Source organism: Rhinopithecus roxellana, chromosome 7 (assembly GCF_007565055.1).
Source record: "Rhinopithecus roxellana isolate Shanxi Qingling chromosome 7, ASM756505v1, whole genome shotgun sequence".
Classification (NCBI taxonomy): Eukaryota; Metazoa; Chordata; class Mammalia; order Primates; family Cercopithecidae; genus Rhinopithecus; species Rhinopithecus roxellana.
The window spans coordinates 80,391,164-80,414,993 of NC_044555.1; the positions used below are offsets into that span (position 1 = coordinate 80,391,164).

At 42.5% G+C, this 23,830-nt stretch overlaps 1 protein-coding gene across 1 annotated transcript; it reads left to right on the plus strand.

Moving 5' to 3' along the window:
* The first annotated feature begins 12,699 nt into the window (after positions 1-12,699).
* On the plus strand, positions 12,700-13,764 carry LOC104669352 (ataxin-3-like protein). The gene is made up of 2 exons (XM_010372300.2): positions 12,700-12,933; positions 13,087-13,764. Exons 1-2 carry the CDS (start codon positions 12,700-12,702, stop codon positions 13,762-13,764), a joined length of 912 nt encoding a protein of 303 aa, XP_010370602.1.
* Positions 13,765-23,830: the final 10,066 nt, after the last annotated feature.

Here is a 23,830-nt window from a genome sequence, read left to right on the forward strand (position 1 = left end):
ACCACAGTCACTCCTGTGATACACAATGCCACATGAGTTCCCTGGGTACATGCCAATCAATCAGCACTCACAAAGCACATATATCATACTTTCTCTCCAGGACGGAAATGAAAAGGATCACATGGCAAGGAGAACTGGGAGCCACCTCCCTTTCTTTCCACAATAGCTGTTGACCCATCACATGGTAAAGTGTTCAGGCAAAGGAACTCACTTAACTAGATACGTTGAGATCACCTGGTCTGTGGTGAGTTTACCATGCACACCATCACTTACCCAGATAGCAGACATGTCCCCTGATCGTGACTCCTGTTTGTCGAGATTTCATCATGGGAATCTGGAAAACATACACTGAAATAAATGCCTCAGAAATACACCAGGGACCAGGTATGGTGGCTCACACTTGCAATCCATGTAGGAGGCCGAGGAAGGTGGATCACCAGAGGTCTGAAGTTCGAGACTAGCCTGCCCAACATGGTGAAACTCTGTCTCTACTAGTAATACAAAACTTAGCGGGGGATGGTGGTGCACATCTGTAATCCCAGCAACTCGGGAGACTGAGGCAGGCGAATCTCTAGAACACAGGAGGCAGGGGTTGCAGTGAGCCGAGGTCACGCCATTGCCCTCCAGCCTGGGCGACAACAGCAAAACTCTATCAAAAAAAAAAAAAAAAAAAAAAAAAGAGAAACACACAAGTTCAGGTGTTCTAGCAGCACACCTGCAAATCACGATGCTCACATCCATAATTCAATGACTCTTATATAGATGCTGGCGGGACACCCCAAGCTCAGGTCCATGATCACAGAAGACAGCGTTTCTTTCTACAGGACACCTGCAAAATGTCCATGATCACTGTTGTGGCTGAGAAAGCCGGATCATTACCTGGTATTTGCAGTCCCACCATGCTCACGGGGTTAGGTGTTGTCTCTGAAATATGCAGAGGGAAAACTCACGGTTTCTAGAAAGCCAGGTACTCTTATCATTTCCTACGAGATACCTGAAGCGAACAACAGGAAGACCTGACACCATCATCACTTACCTAGACAGCTGGGCCTCACATGGCCCGTGCGATGGTTTTGGTCCTCATCAGTGCTGACCTGCAGAGCAGCCAAGCTTCCCATTAAGGTCCCGTGTTGGATTCATCGTAATGTCATGGTAGGAATCTGAAAGAAGCAGGAAGATGTATGTGTAGAAGGACATGGGGTTTGCCGCCAGCATTCCTGCAAAGAACCTTGATTATTTCCATCGTTATGAGACACACCCATTCGACCTGGATACTTGCAGTAATCCCAGGTCGACGCTGATAGCAGAAAGCCACTGTTTCTAGACTGGACATCTGTAGTCATCCTAGGAGCAGCATGCGGGTGGGAAATACAGTGATAAATACCTGGCTCCTTGCAGTCCCTCAACACACACAGGGTTTAGCATACACTTTCTGTGAAGCAGAAAATGGAAAACCTGGCCAATCTGGGATTGGTAAGGAGTCCATTATTTCTCACCTGAGTACATGTGAAAGAAATCATGGCGGGAAGGCATGTAGGGACACATATCTTCACTGAACTGGGTCTCTCTGACTGTCCCATGGTGTGGGCTGTGGTTTAGACCCACAGCAGCACTTACCTCACCCAGACGCTGTCTCAAAAAAAGAAAAAAATAGATAACCTGATAGTCTTACATCCAACAAATACATAAAGCCAGAGCTCTTAGCTGGATACTTATAAAATACTTCGGTTACAGTAGCGGCAGTTACTTACAATTTGTGACACATCATCTCTCATGCGGATACCTACAGAAGGCCAGAATATCTACCAGATTTGGAAAAACCTACCACACATGGAGATCGACAAATAACCCAGATTAAATACCACTGTTAGGAACACATCATTTCTTTCGTGGCTAACTGTTGAATACCTTGGATCTGCAAAATCCCACGGTCACCACATTTTTAGAGACACAATCATCTCTTACCTGGTGACTTGCAAATCCCTTGTTCAGTATCACGGTTAGGATCTCTGTCATCTCTTAATTACTGACCTACAAAATTTCATCATAAACTTCATGGTTAAGGAGACCATCTTCTCTTTACTGGGTCCCTGACAAATCTCATGGTCATGTTTGTGGTTAGATTTGCCATCATATCTGGAATACCACAAAATGCCATGTTCACTAACATGGTATAAAACATCATCAGCTCCTATGTGCCTACCTGAGGAAACCCAACTTTGATACTCGAGTTAGGGCCATCATCCTCTGTTATCTGGATATCTAGAAAATACCATGCTCACCCACATGATTAGGTTTTTCATTTCTTACCTTTATAACTTCAGTATCCCATCTTCACTTCCTAAGTAGGAACACTCATATCTTATCTGGATATTAACAAAAATCACATGGACATTCTCAGGTATATGGCCACGGTCATCTTTTCACTCTGTAGTTACAAAATCCCATGGGCACTACCATGGTTAGTGTGAGACAGGCCCATCATCTGTTTCTTGGATTCCTTCAAAATACTATGGTGATGAGGGCTATCATCATCTCATACCTGAATCCGTACCAAATCCTATGGACCCTGAATCTCCTGGAGAGACCTCAAGGCTGTCCTCACACTCTGACTTCTGCCTGCCTGAACCTGAAACCAACGGGTGACCAATGGGTCTATGGACACAGCTCCTCCACCAATATCCTACAAACTGCCTGCTCGCTAACATTATTATGGGAACCAGAAATGTACCTGCATGCTTGTGGGCCCTCCAAGGTCTAGGCCATCATAGGACACGCCATTTTCCCTGGCCGGCTTCCCTGCAAATCCACTGCAGTCACTTTTGTGATGCACAATGCCACGTGAGTTCCCTGGGCTCCTGCCAATCAATCAGCACTTACAAAGCACATACATTATACTTTCTCACCGGGACAGAAATGAAAAGGATCACATGGCGAGGAGAACAGGAAGCCGCTTCCCTTTCTTATAATAATAACTGTTTACCCATCACATGGTAAACCATTCAGGCAAAGGAACCTCACTAACCTAGATACATGGAGATCACCTGGTCTGTGGTGAGTTTACCGCACACACCATCACTTACCGTAAGAAATCACGGCGGGAAGATGTGTAGGGACACATCATCACTGAACTAAGCCTCTGTGACAGTACGACGCTGTGGGCTGCGGTTTAGGCCTGTGTCAGCACTTACCTCAAACAGCAATGCCCCACATTACCTAGCTTTGAAAGACCTGCTGTGATGCCCTGACATTCATCTGAAAGACATAAGGGGGAAACTCTGCTTGGTCCACAACCTATGCTACGAGGACACCCACAAATATGCTTGTTCATTGGTATCATTTCACAACTCATCTAGGTTACCCACATAACTGAAGATATCTAAGCCAGAGCATACAAGGGATACCTGGAGAAACAGCACGGTCCACATCGGGGTGACAGACAATATGATCAACTACCTGAACACTGACATATCTGTTTATCACATGGAGGGTCAAATTTGCACATGCACACACATACGAAAACCCTTACCTTTGAATAAGCAAACAGTAAAATCTCATGCTTACTGGCATTGGGAATCACTAATTATCTTTTCCCAATGACACATATGCCAAACACAAGGTTACTCTACCAGACTCAAACCATCATTAATTATCTACATGCAGGAAATTCAGAATATCTTTCATGAGGTAATGCCACAACATCTCCTACCTCTCTACAGGAAGAGGACTTTATGGGACACCTGCAGGAAACCATGGGAAAACAGTGTGTCAAGGACAGTGCCCTCTTTGTCCAGGAAATCTGAAGTTCAGGTGGTCTGTATTGGCATAGGACTCATATCATCCATTACCTGGTTACTATCCAGGGCCTCTGAATGCCCATTCTCAGACCTACCTTGATCTCATGACTAGCAGTAGCGGAAGAAACGCATCTGACAGGTGTTTTCCAGGATGCCACTTGGCATACCTGAAAGACGAAAAAGACACGCACCACACAGGCTGGTCACTGCTGTCATCTAGGAATCTTACCTAGATCCTGGCAGAACTCCAACTTCCACCCCACTGTTGGTGCCACTATCAGCTCTGGACTGATGATGTGTCAGAACTATCATTCCATCCTGTGGTCTGATAGAGTAGGATAATTCACCTGGACACCCGCATCTACCACAGTCAACATGGATTCAGGTTCAAGGCACATTATCCTCAAGTCGAACATAGCAAGGACTAATGCTTATTAGCCTTGGTTGGCAAAGCATTGTTTCTTAACTGAAGTACTGCAGAAAATAAAGAACAGAAAATGAGCCAACAAAACCCACGGCAGGACAGGAAAAATAGCAGGAATGCCATCGGTGATTACCTGTGTATCAGAAGATCAGATCGTCCGTGGCCTGCTTTTGCCCATACTATCTCCTCTCTGGATACAGGCAGAGTTCCCCTGCTCGAGCATAATGAGGGTTCCCTTGACCTCTGGAAGGGAATGTGAAATCTGCCTACAGACACAGCTTTTCCAGCAGGACCCAGAAAACCACCCACTCACTAACATCATTGTGGGGGCCAAAAATCTACCTGGATGCTTGTGGTCCCTCCAAGGGGTAGGCCATCGTAGGACACTTCATTTTCTCTGTCTTCTCTGCAAATCCACCTTAGTTACTCCTGTGATGCACAGTGCCACTGGAGTTCCCTGGGTACGTGCCAATCAATCAGCACTCACAGGGTACATACCTCATACGTTCTCTCCAGGACAGAAAACAATGGGATCACATGGCAAGGAGAACAAGGAGCCACTGCTCTTTCTTACCGGAATACCCCTAAACCCATCATGTGGTAAACTGTTCAGGGAAAGGAACCTGACTGACCTACCAATGTGAAGATCAGGTTGTCTGTGATGAGTTTACGGTGCACACAATCACTTACCCAGACAGCAGACACGTCCCCTGCTCATGAGTCCCGTTCTTCAGGATTTTCTTCCGGGAACCTGCAAAACATATACTGAGACATATGCCTCAGAAACACACAAGGTATTCTACCAGGACACCTGCAAATCATGATGCTCATATCCATCACTGAAGGACTCTTATCCGAATGCTAGTGGGGACCCCCAACCTCAGGGTCGTGATTCCAGAAGACAGCAGTTCCCTCTACAGGACACCTACAAAATGTCCATGGTCACTGCTGTGGGAAGGAACACCAGATAATTACCAGGTATTTACAGTTCCACTGTGAACACGGAGTTAGGCACTGTCTCTGAAATACGCAGAAGGAAAACTCACAGTTTCTAGTATGCCAGGGAGTCATACCATTTCTTTCTAGGATAAATGAAGTGAAATCACGGGAATAACAGGAAGGATGGACACCATCATCACTTTCCTAGACAGCTGAATGTCATGGGGCTAGTATGACGCTTTCGTTCTTCATCTGCACTGTCCTGCAGACCGGTGACAGATTTTGTGATGTCACAGTAGGAGTCTGAAGTAGGCTCCAAGACATATGTGTAGAAGGACACAGGGTTTCCGCCAGACTCCTGCAAAGAACCTTGATTACTTCCAGCTTTATGGAACACACTCCCTCAACCTGGATACTTGCAGTAATCCTAGGTCAACCCTGATAGCAGAAAACCACCATTTCTCGACTAGACACCTCTACAAATCCCAGGGGCAGCATGCGGGTGGGAAATACAGTGATAAACGTCTGGTTACCTGCAATCCCTCAACACTCACAGGGTTAGAAAACACTTTGGATGAAAGAGAAAATGGGAAAACCCAGTGTATCTGAGATTGGTTAGGACTCAATCATTTCTCACCTGAATACCTGGGAAAAAGTCACGGCAGGAAGACGTGTAGGGAGACGTCATCAGTGAACTAGTCTCTGTGACAGTCCCACGCTGTGGGCTATAGTTTAGGCCCACATCAGCACTTACCTCCGCCAATAATGTCCCATGTTACCTAGTTTTGATAGGCTTATTGTGATATGTTAATGTAAATCTGAAATATATATTGTGAATAGTGTGACTGGTACACATACCATTCTACCTATATACCTCTAGTCTTTTCTGGTCACTTTTATTATTTTTGTATTCATCAAATGTACCTCGATACTTGTAGAAATTTGAGGAAAACTCCTTTTAAGAATCCTTGTAGTTTCTTGATTAGATCCCTGCATAATTCCAGTTGTTAACTTCATGGTGTTGCACAACACGATCAATTACCTAGATGCCTGTGGATTTGTGTAGCCCTGTAAGTGTTCATTACTCATTATCTGTCAAGACATGCAATAAATTATCCTGATTATTCGTTATTACTAGAGGCGTATTTATTTTTAACTGCATAAATGTGAAACACAAGTTTAAGTTAATATTGTGTAAAACATTAATGAAGTTGATATCTGAAAATATCAAGCAGTTTTACATGTTAATACAACCTTACCTGGTCTCTATATACTAGCCCAAAAACCTGAATGGATTACCTACAAAATACACAGTAGCTTAAGCATCAGGGATCCCTTTTTACGTACCTAGAAAATCCAATGCTCTGCATTGTGTAATTACCCCCATTACAGGAAGCAAACAGTTATCACTACCTGTTTACAAGCAATGTTTCATTACTGAGCATTATGTGATTCACCTCATAGTTTTGACAAGAACCTGAAAAATCATATAAGACAAATGTGTTTCAGGAAACAACTTGTTCTCCCCGGGCACTTGCCTACAACCTTGTAATGCTTCCATTATTTTGGAATACACATCAACTCTACCTAGATACTTGCTTTAATTCAAGGTCAACACATCTTTGTTAGAGACACCATCATGGGTGGTGATAATTGCACAGCTGATAATATCCCAAGGTTGCTACCCTGATGGGGAGCTACAAGATATTTTCAAGGACACATGGAAATCATTGACCACTCACCTGGTTAAATGTAAATTTTCTGTGAAATACAAACTCTGTGATAACATGCCTGCTAGAATTAATAAAACACTATCATGTTTTGCCTGAATATGTACCAAAAATCAAATGGTAAAACTTACCTAGATATAAAAAAATCAGAAGATTCATGATGGGTTAGGGTGTGCATCATCACTTACTTAGACCAGAAATGTCTTTACTGACATCCACTTTTAGTTTCGTAACAATTACTTCACAGGAACCTGAAACACAATGTGAATATGTGTTGAAGGATACAATGTTTTCCAGAAGGACATTTGCAAATAACCTTGGAGAGTTCCATCCGTATGAGACAAATCAACTGTACCTGGACATTTGCAGTATTGCAAGGACAACACTGTTGTCATATCAAACCATCATTTCTTGAGAGGAAACCTATGAAATCATGTGGTTTCTACTGTAGTGAAAATCACCATGATCATTGCCTGGATACAAGCAATCCCTCAAACTCAGAGGGTTTGCCATACATTTTCCCTAATATATGAAAAGCAAAGACTCATGGTTTCTAGAATTGATACAGGTTCTATGATTTCTTTCCTGAACCCCTGCAAAAAAATTATGGAAAGGGTGATAAAGAGGTGCTTGGGGCGCTGTCATCACTTACCTATGCACATGATGATCAGATGTGCTGTGCTGTGCTTTTGTCCCACACCAGCTCTTGCCTTGATGCCAGCAATGTCCCACCTTTTATAGACTCCCTGATTACCTTTCACAGACTCACTATGATGCCTTGACTTGGATCAGAAAAACACATTGTGGAAAATGCATTTGGTATTGTGGAAAATGCATTTGGTAAATATCTTCAGATACCTGAACACCTGCAAAGTCCTTTGGTCACTTGTATCATTTCAGGACCCATCCATGCTACCTGGATGCCTGCTCAATTCCAAGTTCAAACCATGGTAAGAAAATCCTTCCTTTCTTGAAGGCATACCTGCAAAATGACCAATAACCTGGTGACAGATAAGACCATAAATTACCTGGATACTTGCATATTCATCTATTGCTCTGAGTGATAAATATGCATTATCTCTAAATAAGAATACAGGAGAATCTCATGTTTACTAGTATTGATAGAGACTAATTCTCTAACTGCACACATGCCAAAAAACTGTTAGTATATGTATCTTAAGGATATCATTAAGTACTCAGGTATCTGAAAATCAAAAGTTCTCTCACGAGTCAATGACATATCATCACTTACCTGGACACCAGCAATCTCTGCTGTTAATAAACATTTTTAGGTCCATTGTGATCTCTGGATAGGCATCTAAGAGCATAATTTGAGATATGTGTCAAAGAACACAACCTTTTCTATCAGGATGCCTGAAAATAACCTTGATCACTGCCATCATGCAGAAACCATCAACTCTACCTGAATATCTGAAGTACTCCAAGGAAGTAATGTTGTCAGATAAGAACATCGTTTCCCGACCACACTCTCAAAATTCCCATGGATACTACTGGAGGAGGAACACCACGATAGTTATCTAGATATGTGCAGTTCTTCATCACTAAAAGGGCTGAGCATACATTCTCTACAGAAGAAAAAAGTGAAAATTCATGATTCCTCAAATTGTTAAGGGCTATCTCGTGCTTAGCTGAATAGTTGCAATAACACATAGTCAAAAAAATGTGACACCATCATCACCTATATACATGAAGATCAGATGGCCTAAGATCAGATGGCCTGTGCTGTGGTTTAGGCTCACATCAGCACTTATCTGGGCACCAGGTGAATCCCTGTGAATGACCATTTTGAGATTCATCATGTTCTTAGGACTGAAACCTGAAGAACAAATTGTTACAAATGTTCCTATGCACACAATTTTTTGCACCTAAATGTCTATGGTAAAGTTGGTGGCTTCCTCCATGGCAGGACCCATCAACTCTACCTGATTACTTGTAGCATTCTATGGTCTGCACTGCTGTTAGTGAAAACACATTCTGTTCACTGCACACGTCCAGAAGTCCCGGGGTTACATCTGAGAAGCAGGACATCATAAGAATTACATAGACACCTGCAAATCCAACACTCACTAGGCTGAACATAAGTTTACATTAATATGTAAAACAAACTTAACATAGTTAATAGTAACAGTAAGGAGATTATCATTTCGTACCTGAATACTTTTAAAAATCCAAAAACTGACAGCAGTAAGTAGAGGCCAACACCACCACTATGGTTCACATCATCACTTACCTGGACACCAGCAACGTCCCATGTTAACAACCATCTTTAGGTTTCCCGTGCTCTCTTGACAGGAACCTGAAAAACACTTTAGAAAATACATGTTAAAGGACACAATTTTCTATGACGATGCTGTCAACTAACCTTGGTTACTTCCAATATTACTGGATGCATCAACTCTACTTGAATATTTGTAGTACACCAAGGTAAACACCATTTTAGAAAAGATCATAATTTCTTGATTGGATAACTGCAAAGATTCCATGATTACAAATGTGGTGGGAAACACAATGAGAATTACTGTGACAATCCCTCAATACTCACAAAGTTATACAAATTTTCCCTAAACCGTGAGAAGAAAGAACTCGTGGATTCTATTACTAGTAAGAACTTTTCATCACTGAATACATAAAGAAAAAAGAAACAAACACAGTAATGAGTATTTGGGACATCATTAATCACTTACCTAGATACAAGAAAATCAAGTAGACGTGCTGGGATTTAAACTTACCACATCAGTTACCTATATTCCAGCAGTGTCCCACATCAACTACCATTATTGGGCTCACCATAATCTTCTGACAGAATCCTTAAAAACACATTATGAAAAATGTTATATTTGATATACATCTGATTATACCTGTTCACCATTAGTGGCCATTGTTAAGCTCACTATAATCTCATGAAAGGAGCCTGAAAAGCGTATTGTGAAAAATGTGTTTAATACACCTCTTATACTACCTGGACACCTGCAAATACCCTTGATCACTTCTTTTTGTGACTCATCAATGTGACCTGGATAGTCCCAAAGGTGTGAAGTTAAACCCTAATAAAGACACCTCTCTCCTTTGAAGAAATACATGCCAAAATCCCGTGGTCACTAGTGGGGTGATAGTGTGATATCTTACCTGGATACCTGCAGGATTCTCAATTGCTACTAGGGTTAAGTACAAATTAGCACTAAACGAGAATACAAGAAATCGCATGCTTACTCTTACTAGTGGAGCCAGCTCATTTCTTCCCTGCAAACCTGTACCAAACCAGGTAACTATTACAGGTATGATCACCATCAGTTTCCTAGATACCTGAAATTCGGGTCTCTAGTGTATAAATGCCACATCACTTCTCAACTTTATATTAGCACTGTCCTTACCTGAATGACTGTTTATAAAAACAACATTCTTATAACCACAGTATTACAGGCACCATGAACACTTACCTAGATAACTGAAATCTGAAGCTCTCTAATGTGTAAAGGTTCACACCATCCTTTCCCTCTCCTTTAGCTAAGGCCATGTTCACTATCATTGTTAGTTTCAGCATCATCCATGAAGGCAGTCATGGTTAGAAATACGTCTTTTCCCACCTAGACCATGCAACATCTCATGAGAATCACTAGCAGTAGGAGAACCATCAACTTTACCTTGATACTTGCAGAATATCAAGGTCAAAACCATGGATACGTCATAATCACTTGACTCGGTACCTGTAAAAATACCATGGTCAATACTGAGATGAGAAACACTATGAAAATTGACTTGGAAACTTACAAATCCCTCAGTCTTAGCCAGATTTCAAAACATTATCTCTGAACTAGTAAGCTGTAAGGGTGTATTCTTCAATAGGAATTATGGGAACATTACAATTTCTTGCCTGAATATCTGCAAAAAAAACAAAAAACATGGTAACACAAATGTTAGAGGTATCATCATCACTTATGTAAATTTCTGAAGGTCAGAATGTCTTCTGTGTGATAAGACCGACATCATCACTTGTCTGGATGCTAGCAAAGCTCCATGATAATCCCCATTGTTAGGGTTACCTTGATCTTTAGACTGAAACCTGAAAAAATCAGACTGTGCCAGATGTGTTTAAGAATGCAACTTTTTCTAGCAGAATATCTGCAAATAACTTTTGTCACTTCCATCTTTACAAACTCTTTAATGCTACCTGGATATTGGCAGAACCTGAAGGTCAACACATTGGTACAGGCACCATCATTTATTGTCTGGGCATCTATAAAAATCTCATGGACATTACTGTTTTGACGAAAGTTATGATCACTTGCCAGATACCTGAAAATTTCTCATTCACTCCTAAGGTTAAACACACAGTATCTCAAAACCAGAAAACTGGTTAAGCTAAATCTCAAGGATTCCAATACTTACTGGTAGAGCCAGTATCATCTTTTTCTACCCGAATACCTGCAAAACACGATACCAACACATGTTGAGGACATCATCATCACTTACCGAGATGTCTGAAGAGCAGACGGTCTGTACTATGTTTAAGGTCCACATAATCACTTAGCTAGATTCCATGAAATTCCTACAAAAATGACCAATATGAGTTTCACCATTATCTCTTGACAGGAGCCTGCAAAACCATATGGCAGCAGTGGTGGTTAGGGATACATCTTCTACATGGACTTCAAAAATCCCACAGTGACTAGTATTGTTAGGGGAACCATGAACTCTACCTGAATCCTAAGGTTCTGAGGCCAATGTTGTAGTTAGAGACACCATCATCTCTTGACTACCTGCTGAGAAAACATATGGTGGTAACCCTGGTCAGGATGCATGTCCTTCCATCTGGCCCCCTGCTCATTCCGTGCATACACTCACTACAATCATTAGGGCATCACTAAGTGTACTGTGGTCAACACAGTAGTTTCACACACTGTATGTTCACTGGACACCTGCAAAAATCCTATAGTTACTACTGCGGTAAGGAACGCTGTGATATCCTACCTGGATACCTGCTATATCTTTGTCACTACTAAGTTTGAGAGAGATTGTCTCTGAACTAGAAAACAGTAAAATCTAATGGTTACTACTTTTGTTGGGCACACACATTTCTTATCTGAACACCTGTAAAAACACATGGATATGAAAAGAGTTCAGGACATCTTCATCAGTTTTCCAGATGTCTGAAGATCATTTGGTCACTAATGTTTTTAAGGCCCACATCATCTCTAACTAGGATACCAGCAAAGTCCCATCTTCATCGCCACCATGAGTTTTATTGTCATCTATTGAGTGGAACCTTCAAAATTCCATGGATATTACTGTGGTCAGTGACATCATAAATTACCCAGAGACTTCCAAAATCCCATGATGTCCGTTTGGTTAAAGCCCATGTTATTTCTTTCCCAGTTACCTGCCAAATCTTTTGTTTAGTACTGTGGTAAATTTCACCTTTATTCACTTACTAAAACCATGCCGACAACCATAATTAGAGAGACATTATATTTTATAGGACATCTGAAAATCAACGGGCACTACCATGGTTCAAGTCACCATCATCCCCTATGGGATGACTCCAAAATCCCATATTCACTTTAGGTTTACCATCAGGTCTTGACTAGATACTGGCAAAACCACCTTGGTCACAATAGTGCTTTGTGACATATCATCCCTTACTTAAATACCTACAGAAACCCATGGTCTTCATAAGCTTTGAAAACCTAACACCTATTTCATGGCTATCTACAAACTGCCCAGATAACTGCCATAGCTGGGCATATAACATGTCCCCGCATATATACAAAAACTCACGGTTAGAATCAACATGGATTTCATCTTTCATGAAAAACAAGAAGGCTTCCTTTGTGCTCAGCACTGCCTGAATAATCTGCTGCAAGGAGAATATTTTAGCCCTGTGGAATTAGCTTCAATTGCACATCAGCTAGATGAAGAAGAGAGGATGAGAATGGCAGAAGGAGGAGTCACCAGTGAAGACTATCGCGCATTTTTACAGCAGCCTTCAGAAAACATGGATGATAGCGGCTTCTTCTCCATTCAGGTAATATGCAACGCCTTGAAGTTCTGGGGTTTAGAGGTCATCCATTTCAATAATCCTGAATATCAGAAGCTCGGGATTGATCCTATAAATGAAAGATCTTTTATATGTAATTATAAACAACACTGGTTTACTATCAGAAAATTCGGAAAACACTGGTTTAACTTGAATTCTCTCTTGGCGGGTCCAGAATTAATATCAGATATATGCCTTGCAAATCTCTTGACTCAGTTGCAACAGGAAGCATATTCTGTATTTGTTGTTAAGGGGGATCTGCCAGACTGTGAAGCTGACCAACTGCTGCAAATCATCAGTGTTGAAGAGATGGATAGACCAAAACTTAATGGAAAAAAATTAGCCAAAGAAAAAGACCATAGAGTCTATAAAACAGTTCTTGAAAAAGTGTTAGAAGAAAGTGATGAGTCTGGAACATCAGACCAAGACGAGTTGGATTTTCAGAGGGCCCTGGAACTAAGTCGCCAAGAAACCAATAGCGAAGATGAAGATCTCCGCAGGGCTATTGAGCTAAGCATGCAAGGTAGTTCCAGAAACACATCGCAAGATCTTCCAGGGACATCATGTGGAACTCCTGCTTTGGAAGAGCCAAAGAAAATAAAAGACTATTTTGAAAAGCATCAGCAGGAACAGAAGCAGCAGCAACAACAGTCAGATCCGCCAGGTCACAGTTCATATCTACACGAAAGGCTAACAACAAGTTCGAGAGCAATTGAGAGTGATCTCAGTAATGACATCAATGAAGACATGGTACAGGCCACTGTCGACACTGTTTCAGAAATTATGAGAAAGAATCTGAAAATCAAAGGAGAAAAATAATGCCTTCAAAAATAATTTAGTCATACTTTGCAACATTATCCTACGTGATCATACTGTAGGATCCATTTTGGTCATCAGTCAAATAGACGAGGAAATAAGGCTTCTAGATCGTTTGCAAACAAAATGGTGAGAGAGATGTGGGACTAAATAATGATCATTCAACTAGTAGCCAAGGAGACATTCAGCTATTAATTAAATTTAAAATAGCTTTCAAAATGTTCCTTTTTGGTTTTTTTTTTAGCGTGCAATAACTAATGTGACTAAAATTGGAGATTTTTCATGGGTCTTTTTGTATACCAATTAGCTCTTGACATAGAACTTTTTCCATATGGTCCTTCTATTGTAGATAATGTGGCTCATTTTGGTTGCTTTTATTTCTCATGAACCAATTTAACCTTTCAGGAAAGTGTCTCTTGTATGTGTTGATCATAGTAATGGTTTTAGAAGGATAAACAGTTTGCCTTCCAACTATGTACTGTGCACTTAAGTATATTCCTATGTTATTTCTTCTGATCACAATTTCTGCTACCTGGTCCTTAATTATTTTCCACAAGTCTTTTGAAATATGGTAATATTTTCTGAGGTTTCGTTTTTTACACCCTCTGTGTTAAGATCATTATTTCATGACTCTGGTGCCTTACTTTTTGTGGGGGAGATGGGGGGCGGGGGGCAAAGACTTGCTCTGTCGCCCAGTCTGGACTGCAGTGGCCCAGCCTCGGCTCACTGCAACATCTGCCTTCTGGGTTCTAGCAATTCTCGTGCCTCAGCCTCTCATGTAGCTAGGAGTATGGGCATGTGCCAGGACGCCTGGCTAAACTGTGTATTTTTAATAGAGATGGCGTTTCGCTATGTTGGCCAGGCTGGTCTCGAACTCCTGACCTCAAGTCATCTGTCCGCCTCGGCCTCCCAAAGTACAGGGATTAAGGCGTGAGCCATCGGGCCGGCTGCTGGTGTATTCCTATACCCTGAAACCAGCCCTGCACAAATATTTGAGAATGAGCAACTTTTTAAATGTGAAAAAAAAAAATGGTTGCATCAAGATTTCAGGACATATTGTTTATGTAGATATCTAAAAAATCATATGGTCTGTAATATGTTTAAGGACCACATCATGTCTTATCTGGGTATCAATAATTCCCATGTTTGCACCTACTGTTAAATTCATCATCACCTGTTGACTACAACCTGCAAAATCTCATGGTTAGGGACACCATGATCACTTATTTAGAAATCCCTAAAATCTAATCACGTCCATTTGGTTAAAGCCCACATTATTTCTTTCCTCAATTCCTGCTAAATCCTCTGTTCATAAGAGTGGTTAAGATTGTCTTCATTATATTGCTGGAATTTGCAAAAAAAAAAAAAAAAAAAAAAAAAAAAAAAAAAAAAAGCCATAGGGACAACCATAATTAGACACACACAATCTATTACCAAGATATGGGCACTACTAGTGGGCATTACCACAGCTTAGGCCAATATCACTCCCCACTGTTTATCTTCAAAAACTTATATTCACCAGAGCTTTAAGTGAGATACTTATAAAATACCTTGGCACTTGGTTACAACTTGTGACACATCATCTCTCCTGTGGATACCTACAGAAAACCATGAGATTGACCAGATATAGAAATACCTACCAGACATGGAGACCTACAAATTACACAAATTAAATGCCTTTGCTAAGGACACATCATTTATTTCCTGGGTAACTGTAAAATACTTTGGGACTACCATTTCTAGTTTTGCAGATAACTTAATTGGTTATCTGCAAAAACTCGTGGTCACCACATTTTCAGAGACACCATCGTATCTTCTCTGGCAGCTTGCAAAATCAGATGTGTAGAAGACACATGTGTAGAAGGACACAGGGTTTCCCACAGCACTCCTACAAAGAACCTTGATGATTTCCATCTTTTCAGGACATACCCACTTGACCTGGATACTTGTAGTAACCTCAGGTCGACCGTGATAGCAGAAAATCACCATTTCCCGACTGTACACCTGTAGACATCCTAGGGGCAGCACAGGGGCAGGGAATACAGTGATAAACACCTGGCTCCCTGCAATCCCTCAACACTCACGGGTTTCAGCATACACTTTTGTTGAAACAGAAAATGAGAAAACCTGGCATATCTGGGAATGGTAAGGACTCAGTCACTTGTCACCTGAGTACCTGTGACAGAAATGCATAGTGGGAAGACGTGTAGGGACACACCACAACTGAACTGGGTCTCTGTGACAGTCCCATGGTGAGGGCTGTGGTTTAGGCCTGCATCAGCACTTACCTCAGCCAGACACTATCTCAAAAAAAAGAAAAAAGTAGACAACGTGATAGTCTAACATGCAACACATAGATGAAGCCAGACCTCTTAGCTGGATACTTATAAAATACCTTGGCTACAGTAGTGGCAGTACTTACACTTTGTGACACGTCATCTCTCATGTGGATACCTACAGAAGGCCATGAGTTCTACCAGATTTGGAAAAACCTACCATACATGGGGACCTACAAATTACTCAGATTAAATGCCATCGCTAGGGACACATCATTTCTTTCGTGGCTAACTGCTGAGTACCTTGGTACTATCATTTCTAGTAAAACATTATTCCTTGATTGGATATCCTCAAAATCCGACAGTCACCACATTTTTAGAGACACCATCATCTCTTACCTGGTGACTTGCAAAATTCCTTATTCACTGGAGTGGCAGGGTCACCGTCAACTCTTAATTACTGACTGACAAAATGACATCGTAACTTTCATGGTTAAGGGGACCATCTTCTCTTTACTAGGACCCTGACAAACCTCATGGTCATTTTGGGGTTAGGTTCGCCACCACATCCAGAATACCACAAAATGCCATGTTCACTCACATGGGAAGGGACATCATCAGCTCCTAGGTGCCTACCTCACAAAACCCAATGTTGATACTCGAATTAGGGTCACCATCCAGCCTTATCTGGATGTGTAGGAAATACCATGGTCACCCACACAATCAGGTTTACCATTTCTTACCTTTATAACTTCAGTATCCCATGTTCACTTCTTAAGTAGAAACACTTATTTCTTACCTGGATATTTATAAAATCCCACAGACATTACCATGGATGTGGCCACTGTCATCTTTTCACTCTATAGCTACAAAATCCCATGGGCATTATCACGGTTACCGACATGTCCATCATCCGTTTCTTGGATTCCTTGAAAATACTCTAGTCACTGCAATGATCATCTCATACCTGAATTCCTACCAAATACAATGATCCGTGAATCTCATGGAGAGACCACAAGGCTGTCCTCACACTCTGACTTCTGCCTGCCTGAATCGGAAATCACATATGTGACCAATGTGTCTATGGACACTCCTTTAACACCAGAACCCTGCAAGCCACCTGCTCACTATTATCATTGTAGGAGCCAAAAATCTACCAGGATGCTTGTGGGCCCTCCAAGGTCTAGGCCATTGTAGGACACGCTACTTTCCCTGGTTGGCTTCCCTGTAACTCCACCGAAGAAACTCCTGTGATGCAGTGCCACGTGGGTTCCCTGGGTACGTGCCAATCAATCCGCACTCACAGAGCACATACATTTTACATTCTCTCTAGGACAGTTATCAATAGGGTCACATGGCGAGGAGAACGGGGAGTCACTACTCTTCCTTTCCAGAACAGCCATTAACCCATCATATGGTAAACTGTTCAGGCAAAGGAACCTCACTTACCTAGATAGGTGGAGATCGCCTGGTCTGTGGTGAGTTTACTGCGAATACCATCACTAATCAGATAGTAGACATGTCCCCTGATGGTGATTCCTTTTTGTCGGGATTTCCTCCAGGGAACCTGAAAAACTTATACAGAGACATATGCCTCAGAAACACACAAGATGCCATACCAGGACACCTGCAAATCATGATGCTCACATCCATCATTCAATGACTCTTACCAGGATGCTGGCGGAGCCCGTCCAGCTCAGGGCCGTGGCTCCAGAAAATAGCATGTCTCTCTACAGAACACCTGTAAAATGTCCACAGTCACTGCTGTGGCTGGGAACGCTGAATCATTACCTGGTATTTGCAGTCCCACCACGCTCACACGGTTAGGCATTACCTCTGAAATATCCAGAGGGAAAACTCACGGTTTCTAGTGTGCCAGGTACCCTTATCAATACCAACTGGGACACCTGAAGCGAAATCACGGGAACAACAGGGAGGCCTTACACCATCATCACTTATCTAGACAACTGAACCTCACGTGGCCCGTGTGATCCTTTTGGTCCTCATCAGCACTGACGTGCAGACCAGCCGAACTTCCCATTAAGGTCTTGTGTCAGATTTATTGTGACGTCATGGTAGGAACCTGAAAGAGGCACGAAGAAGTAGGTGTAGAGTGACATGGGGTTTCCTGCCAGCACTCCTGCAAAGAATCTTGATTATTTCCATCTTTACAGGACACACTCACTCAAAACTTGGATACCTGCAGTAATCCCAGGTCGACCCTGATAGCACAAAAACACCATTTCTCGACACCTGTAGACATCCTAGGGGCAGCATGGGGGCGGGGAATGCAGAGATAAATACCTGGCACCCTCCAGCCCCTCAACACTCACAGGGTTCAGCATACACTTTCGTTGAAACGGAAAACGGGAAAACCTGGCCGATCTGGGATTGGTAAGGACTCAATCGTTTCTCAGCTGAGTACCTGTGAAAGAAATCATGGCAGGAAGACCTGTGGGGACACCGCATCACTGAACCAGGTCTCTGGGACAGTCCCATGGTGTGTGCTGTCGTTGATGCGTGCATCAGCACTTACCTCAGCCAGTCTCTCTCAAAAAAAGAAAAAAATACTATAAAAACACACACAAAAAAGTCATAAATCTAACAAATACATAAAGCCAGAGCTCTTAGCTGGATACTTATAAAACACCTTGGTAACAATAGCGGCCATTGTTTACAATTCGTGACACATCCTCTCTCATGTGGATACCTATAGAAGCCCATGAGATCTATCAGATTTAGATAAATCTACCATCCATGGAGACCTAAAATTAACCAGGTTAAATGTCATTGCTGGAGACACATCATTTCTTTCCTGGGTAACTGTAAAATACCTTGGTACTATCATTTCTAGTAACACATTATTGCTTAGGTAGGTATCTGCAAAATCCCATGGTCACCACATTTTTAGAGACACCATCATCTCTTACCTGGTGACTTGCAAAATCCCTTATTCACTACGTGGTTAGGATCACCATCATCTCTTAATTACTGTCCTACAAAATTTCATCATAACCTTCACGGTTAAGGGGACCATCATCTGTTTACTAGACCCCTGACAAATCTCATGGTCATTTTGTGGTTTGGTTTTGCCAACACGTGTGGAGTGGAATACCACAAAATGCCGTGTTCACTAATATGGGAAGAAACATCATCAGCAACTACTTACCTACCTGAGGCAATCCAATTTTGATACTCCAGTTAGGGCCACCATCCACTCTTATTTGGATATCTAGAAAATACCATGGTCACCTGCACTACTGGGTTTATCATCATTTCTTACCTTTATAACTTCAGTATCCCGTGTTCACTTCTTAAGTAGAAACACTCATTTCTTACCTGGATATTTACAAAATCCCATGGATATTACCTGGGATATGGCCACTGTCATCTTTTCACTCCATAGCTACAAAATTCCATGGGCACTACCATGGTTAGGGACATGTCCATCATCTGTTTCTTGGATTCCTTCAAAATACCATAGTCACTGCAATGATGAGAGCCATGATCATCTCATACCTGAATCCGTACCAAATCCTATGGACCCTGAATCTCCTGGAGAGACCTCAAGGTTGTCCTCATGCTCTGACTACTGCCGCCTGAATGTGAAACCAAATGCATGACCAGCATGTCTATGGACACAGCTTTTCCACTAGGACCCTACAAACTGCCTGCTCGGTATCATCATTATGGGAGCCAAAAATGTACCTGGATGCTTGAGGGCCCTCCAAGGTCTAGGCCATGGTAGGACATGCCATTTTCCCTGGCCAGCTTCCCTGGAAATCTACCGCAGTCACTCCTGTGATGCACAATGCCATGTGAGTTCCCTGGGTACATGCCAATCAATCAGCACTCACAAAGCACATAGAGCACACTTTCTCTCCAGGACAGAAATGAAAAGGATCACATGGCAAGGAGAACAAGGAGCCATTTCCCTTTCTTTCCATAATAGCCATTAACCCATCACATGGTAAACTGTTCAGGCAAAGGAACTTCGCTTACCTAGATTTGTGGAGATCACTTGGTCTGTGATGAGTTTACCAAGCACACCATTACTTACCCAGATAGCAGAATGTCCCGATCGTGGTTCCTGTTTGTCAGGATTTCCTCAGGGGAACCTGGAAAACATACACTGAGATACATGCCTCAGAAACACACAAGGCACCAGGTATGGTGGCTCACACTTGTAATCCCAGCACTTTGGGAGGCCAAGGCAGGTGGATCACTAGAAGTCCAGAGTTCGAGACCAGCCTGCCCAACACAGTGAAACTTCGTCTCTATTAGTAATACAAAAATTAGCGGGCGGTGGGGGCACACATCTGTAACCCCAGCAACTTGGGAGGCTGACGCAGGAGAAATCACTCGAACACAGGAAGCGGAGGGTGCAGTCAGCTGAGATTCCACCATTGCACCCAGCCTGAGCGACAAGAGCAAAACTCTATCTCAAAAAAGAAAGGAAAGAAAGAAAGAAAGAAAGAGAGAAAGAGAGAAAGAAAAGAAAGAAAAGAAAGACAAGAAAAGAAAGACAGACAGACAGACAGACAGACACACACACAAGGTGTTGTACCAGGAAACTTGCAAATCACGATGCTCACATCCATCATTAAATGACTCTTACCTGGATGCTGGCGGGGCCCCCCAAGCTCAGGTCCGTGGTCACAGAAGAGAGCATTTCTCTCTAGAGGACACCTGCAAAATGTCCATAGTCACTCTTGTGCCTGGGAGTGCCAGATCATTATCTGGTATTTCCAGTCCCACCCTGCTCACAGGGTTAGGCGTTGTCTCTGAAATATGCAGAGGGAAAACTCACGGTGTCTAGTAAGCCCGGGAATCTTATCATTTCCGGGAGACATCTGAAGCGAAATCAGGGAACAACAGCGAGGCCTGATACCATCATCACTTACCTAGACAGCTGAGCCTCACCTGACCCGTGCGATGCTTTCATTCCTCATCTGTGCTGACCTGCAGAGCAGCCAAGCTTCCCATTTAAGTTCCGTGTCAGATTCACTGTGATGTCACGGTAGGAATCTGAAACAGTCAGGAAGACGTATGTGTAGAAGGACATGGGGTTTGCCGTCAGCACTCCTGCAAAGAACCTTGATTATTTCCATCGTTATGGGACACACCCACTCGACCTGGATACTTACAGTAATCCCAGGTCGACCCTGAGAGCTGATAGCAGAAAATCACTGTTTCTCGACCGGACACCTGTAGACATCCTAGGGGTAGCACGGAGGCGAGAAATATAGTGATAAATACCTGGCTCCCTGCAGTCCCTCAACACTCACAGGGTTCAGCATAAACTGTCAAACAGAAAATGGGAAAACTAGCTGATCTGGGATTGGTAAGGACTCAATTATTTCTCACCTGAGTATATGTGAAAGAAATCACAGCGGGAAGGCGTGTAGGGACACATATCTTCACTGAACTGGGTCTCTCTGACATTCCCACAGTGTGGGCTGTGGTTTAGGTCTGCATCAGCATTTACCTCATCCAGACTCTGTCTCAAAAAAGAAAAAAATAGATAACCTGATAGTCTTACATCCAACAAATACATAAAGCCAGAGCTCTTAGCTGGATACTTATAAAATACTTTGGTTACAGTAGTGGCAGTTACTTACAATTTATGACATATCGTCTCTCATGTGGATACCTACAGAAGGCCATGAGATCTACCAGATTTAGAAAAACCTACCATACATGGAGACCTACAAATTACTCAGATTAAATGCCATTGCTAGGAACACATCATTTCTTTCCTGGGTAACTGTCAAATACCTTGGTACTACCTTTTCTGGGAACACATTATTCCTTAATTGGAAACTGCAAAATCCCACGGTCACCACGTTTTTACAGACACCATTATCTCACACCTGGTGACTTGCAAAATCCCTTGTTCACTACGTGGTTAGGAACACCATCATCTCTTAATTACTGACCTACAAAATTTCATCACGACCTTCATGGTTAAGGGGACCATCATCTCTTTACTAGACGCCTGACAATCTCATGGTCACTTTTGTGGTTAGGTTCGCCTAATAACATCCACAAATTCCAGACATTTTGTGGATATCTGGAATACCACAAAATGCCACGTTCACTAACATGGTAAGAAACATAATCAGGTCCTACTTGCCTACCTGAGGAAAATTAATTTTGATACTAGAGTTAGGACCACCATTCACTCTTATCTTGATACCTAGAAAATAGCATGGTCACCCACACGATTAGGTTCATCATCATTTCTTATCTTTATAACTTCAGTATCCCATGTTCATTTTCTAAGTAGAAACACTCATATCTTATCTGGATATTTACAAATATCCCACGGACATTACTAGGGATTTCCTCGGGGGAACCTGGAAAACACACACTGAGAAACATGCCTTGGAAGCACATGAAGAGCTAGGCGTGGTGCTCATGCTTGTAATCCCAGCACTTTGGGGGCCGAGGCAGCTGGATCATCTGAGGTCTGAAGTTTGAGACAAGCCTGTCCAACACAGTGAAACTCCATCTCTACTAGTAATACAAAAATTAGCCGGGAGTGTTCCACATGTCTGTAATCCCAGCAACTTGGCAGGCTGAGGCAGGAGGATTTCTTGAATATAGAAGGCGGAGGTTGGAGTGAGGTGAGATCGAGTCACTGCACTCCAGCATAGGCAACAAGAGCTTGAAAAATATATATAAATAAACAAACACACAACGTGTTCTACCAGGACACCTGCAAATCACAATGCTCACATTCATCATTGAAGGGCTCTTAGTTGCATGCTGGCGGGGCCCCCCAAGCTCAGGGCCGTGGACCCAGAAGACAGCATTTCTCTCTACAGGACAACTGCAAAATGTCCATAGTCACTGATATGGCTGAGAACATATCTGGTATTTCCAGTCCCTCTGCACTCACTGAGTTAGGTGTTATCCCTGAAACATGCAAAGGGAAAACTCACGGTTTCTAGTATCCCAGGGACCCTTTTCATTTCCGACCTGGTCACCTGAAGTGAAATCACAGGAACAACAGGGAGGCCTGACACCATCATCACTTACCTAGACAGCTGAGCCTCACATGGCTCGTGCGATGGTTTTGGACCTCATCGGTGCTGACCTGCAGAGCAGCTGAGCTTCCTATTAAGGTCCCGTGTCAGATTTGTTGTGATGTCATGGTAGCAATCTGAAATAGGTACAAAGACGTATGTGTAGAAGGACACGGGGTTTGCCGCCAGCACTCCTGCAAAGAACCTTGATTATTTCCATCTTTACAGGACACAGACACATGACCTGGATACTTGCAGTCATCCCAGGTCAACCCTGATAGCAAAACACCACCATTTCTTGACTGGATACCTGTAGACATCCTAGGGTTAGCATGAGGCGCAGAATATAGTGATAAATACCTGGCTCCCTGCAATCCCTCAATGCTCATAGGGCTCAGCATACACCTTCAATGAAACAGACAATAAGAAAACCCAGCTGATCTAGAATCGATTAAGGACTCAATCATTTCTCACTTGAGTACCTGTGAAAGAAATCACGGTGGGAAAGCATGTAGGGACACATCTTCACCGAACTGGGTCTCTCTGACATTCCCACGGTGCAGGCTGTGGTTTAAGCCCGTGTCAGCACTTAGCTCAAACAGACTCTTTCTCAAAAAAAGAAAAAAAATAGTTAACAAGAAAGTCTTATATCCGACAAATAAATAAAGCCTGAGCTCTTAACTGGATACTTATAAAACACTTTGGTTACACTAGTGACAGTTATTTACCATTTGTGACACATCATCTCTCATGTGGATACCT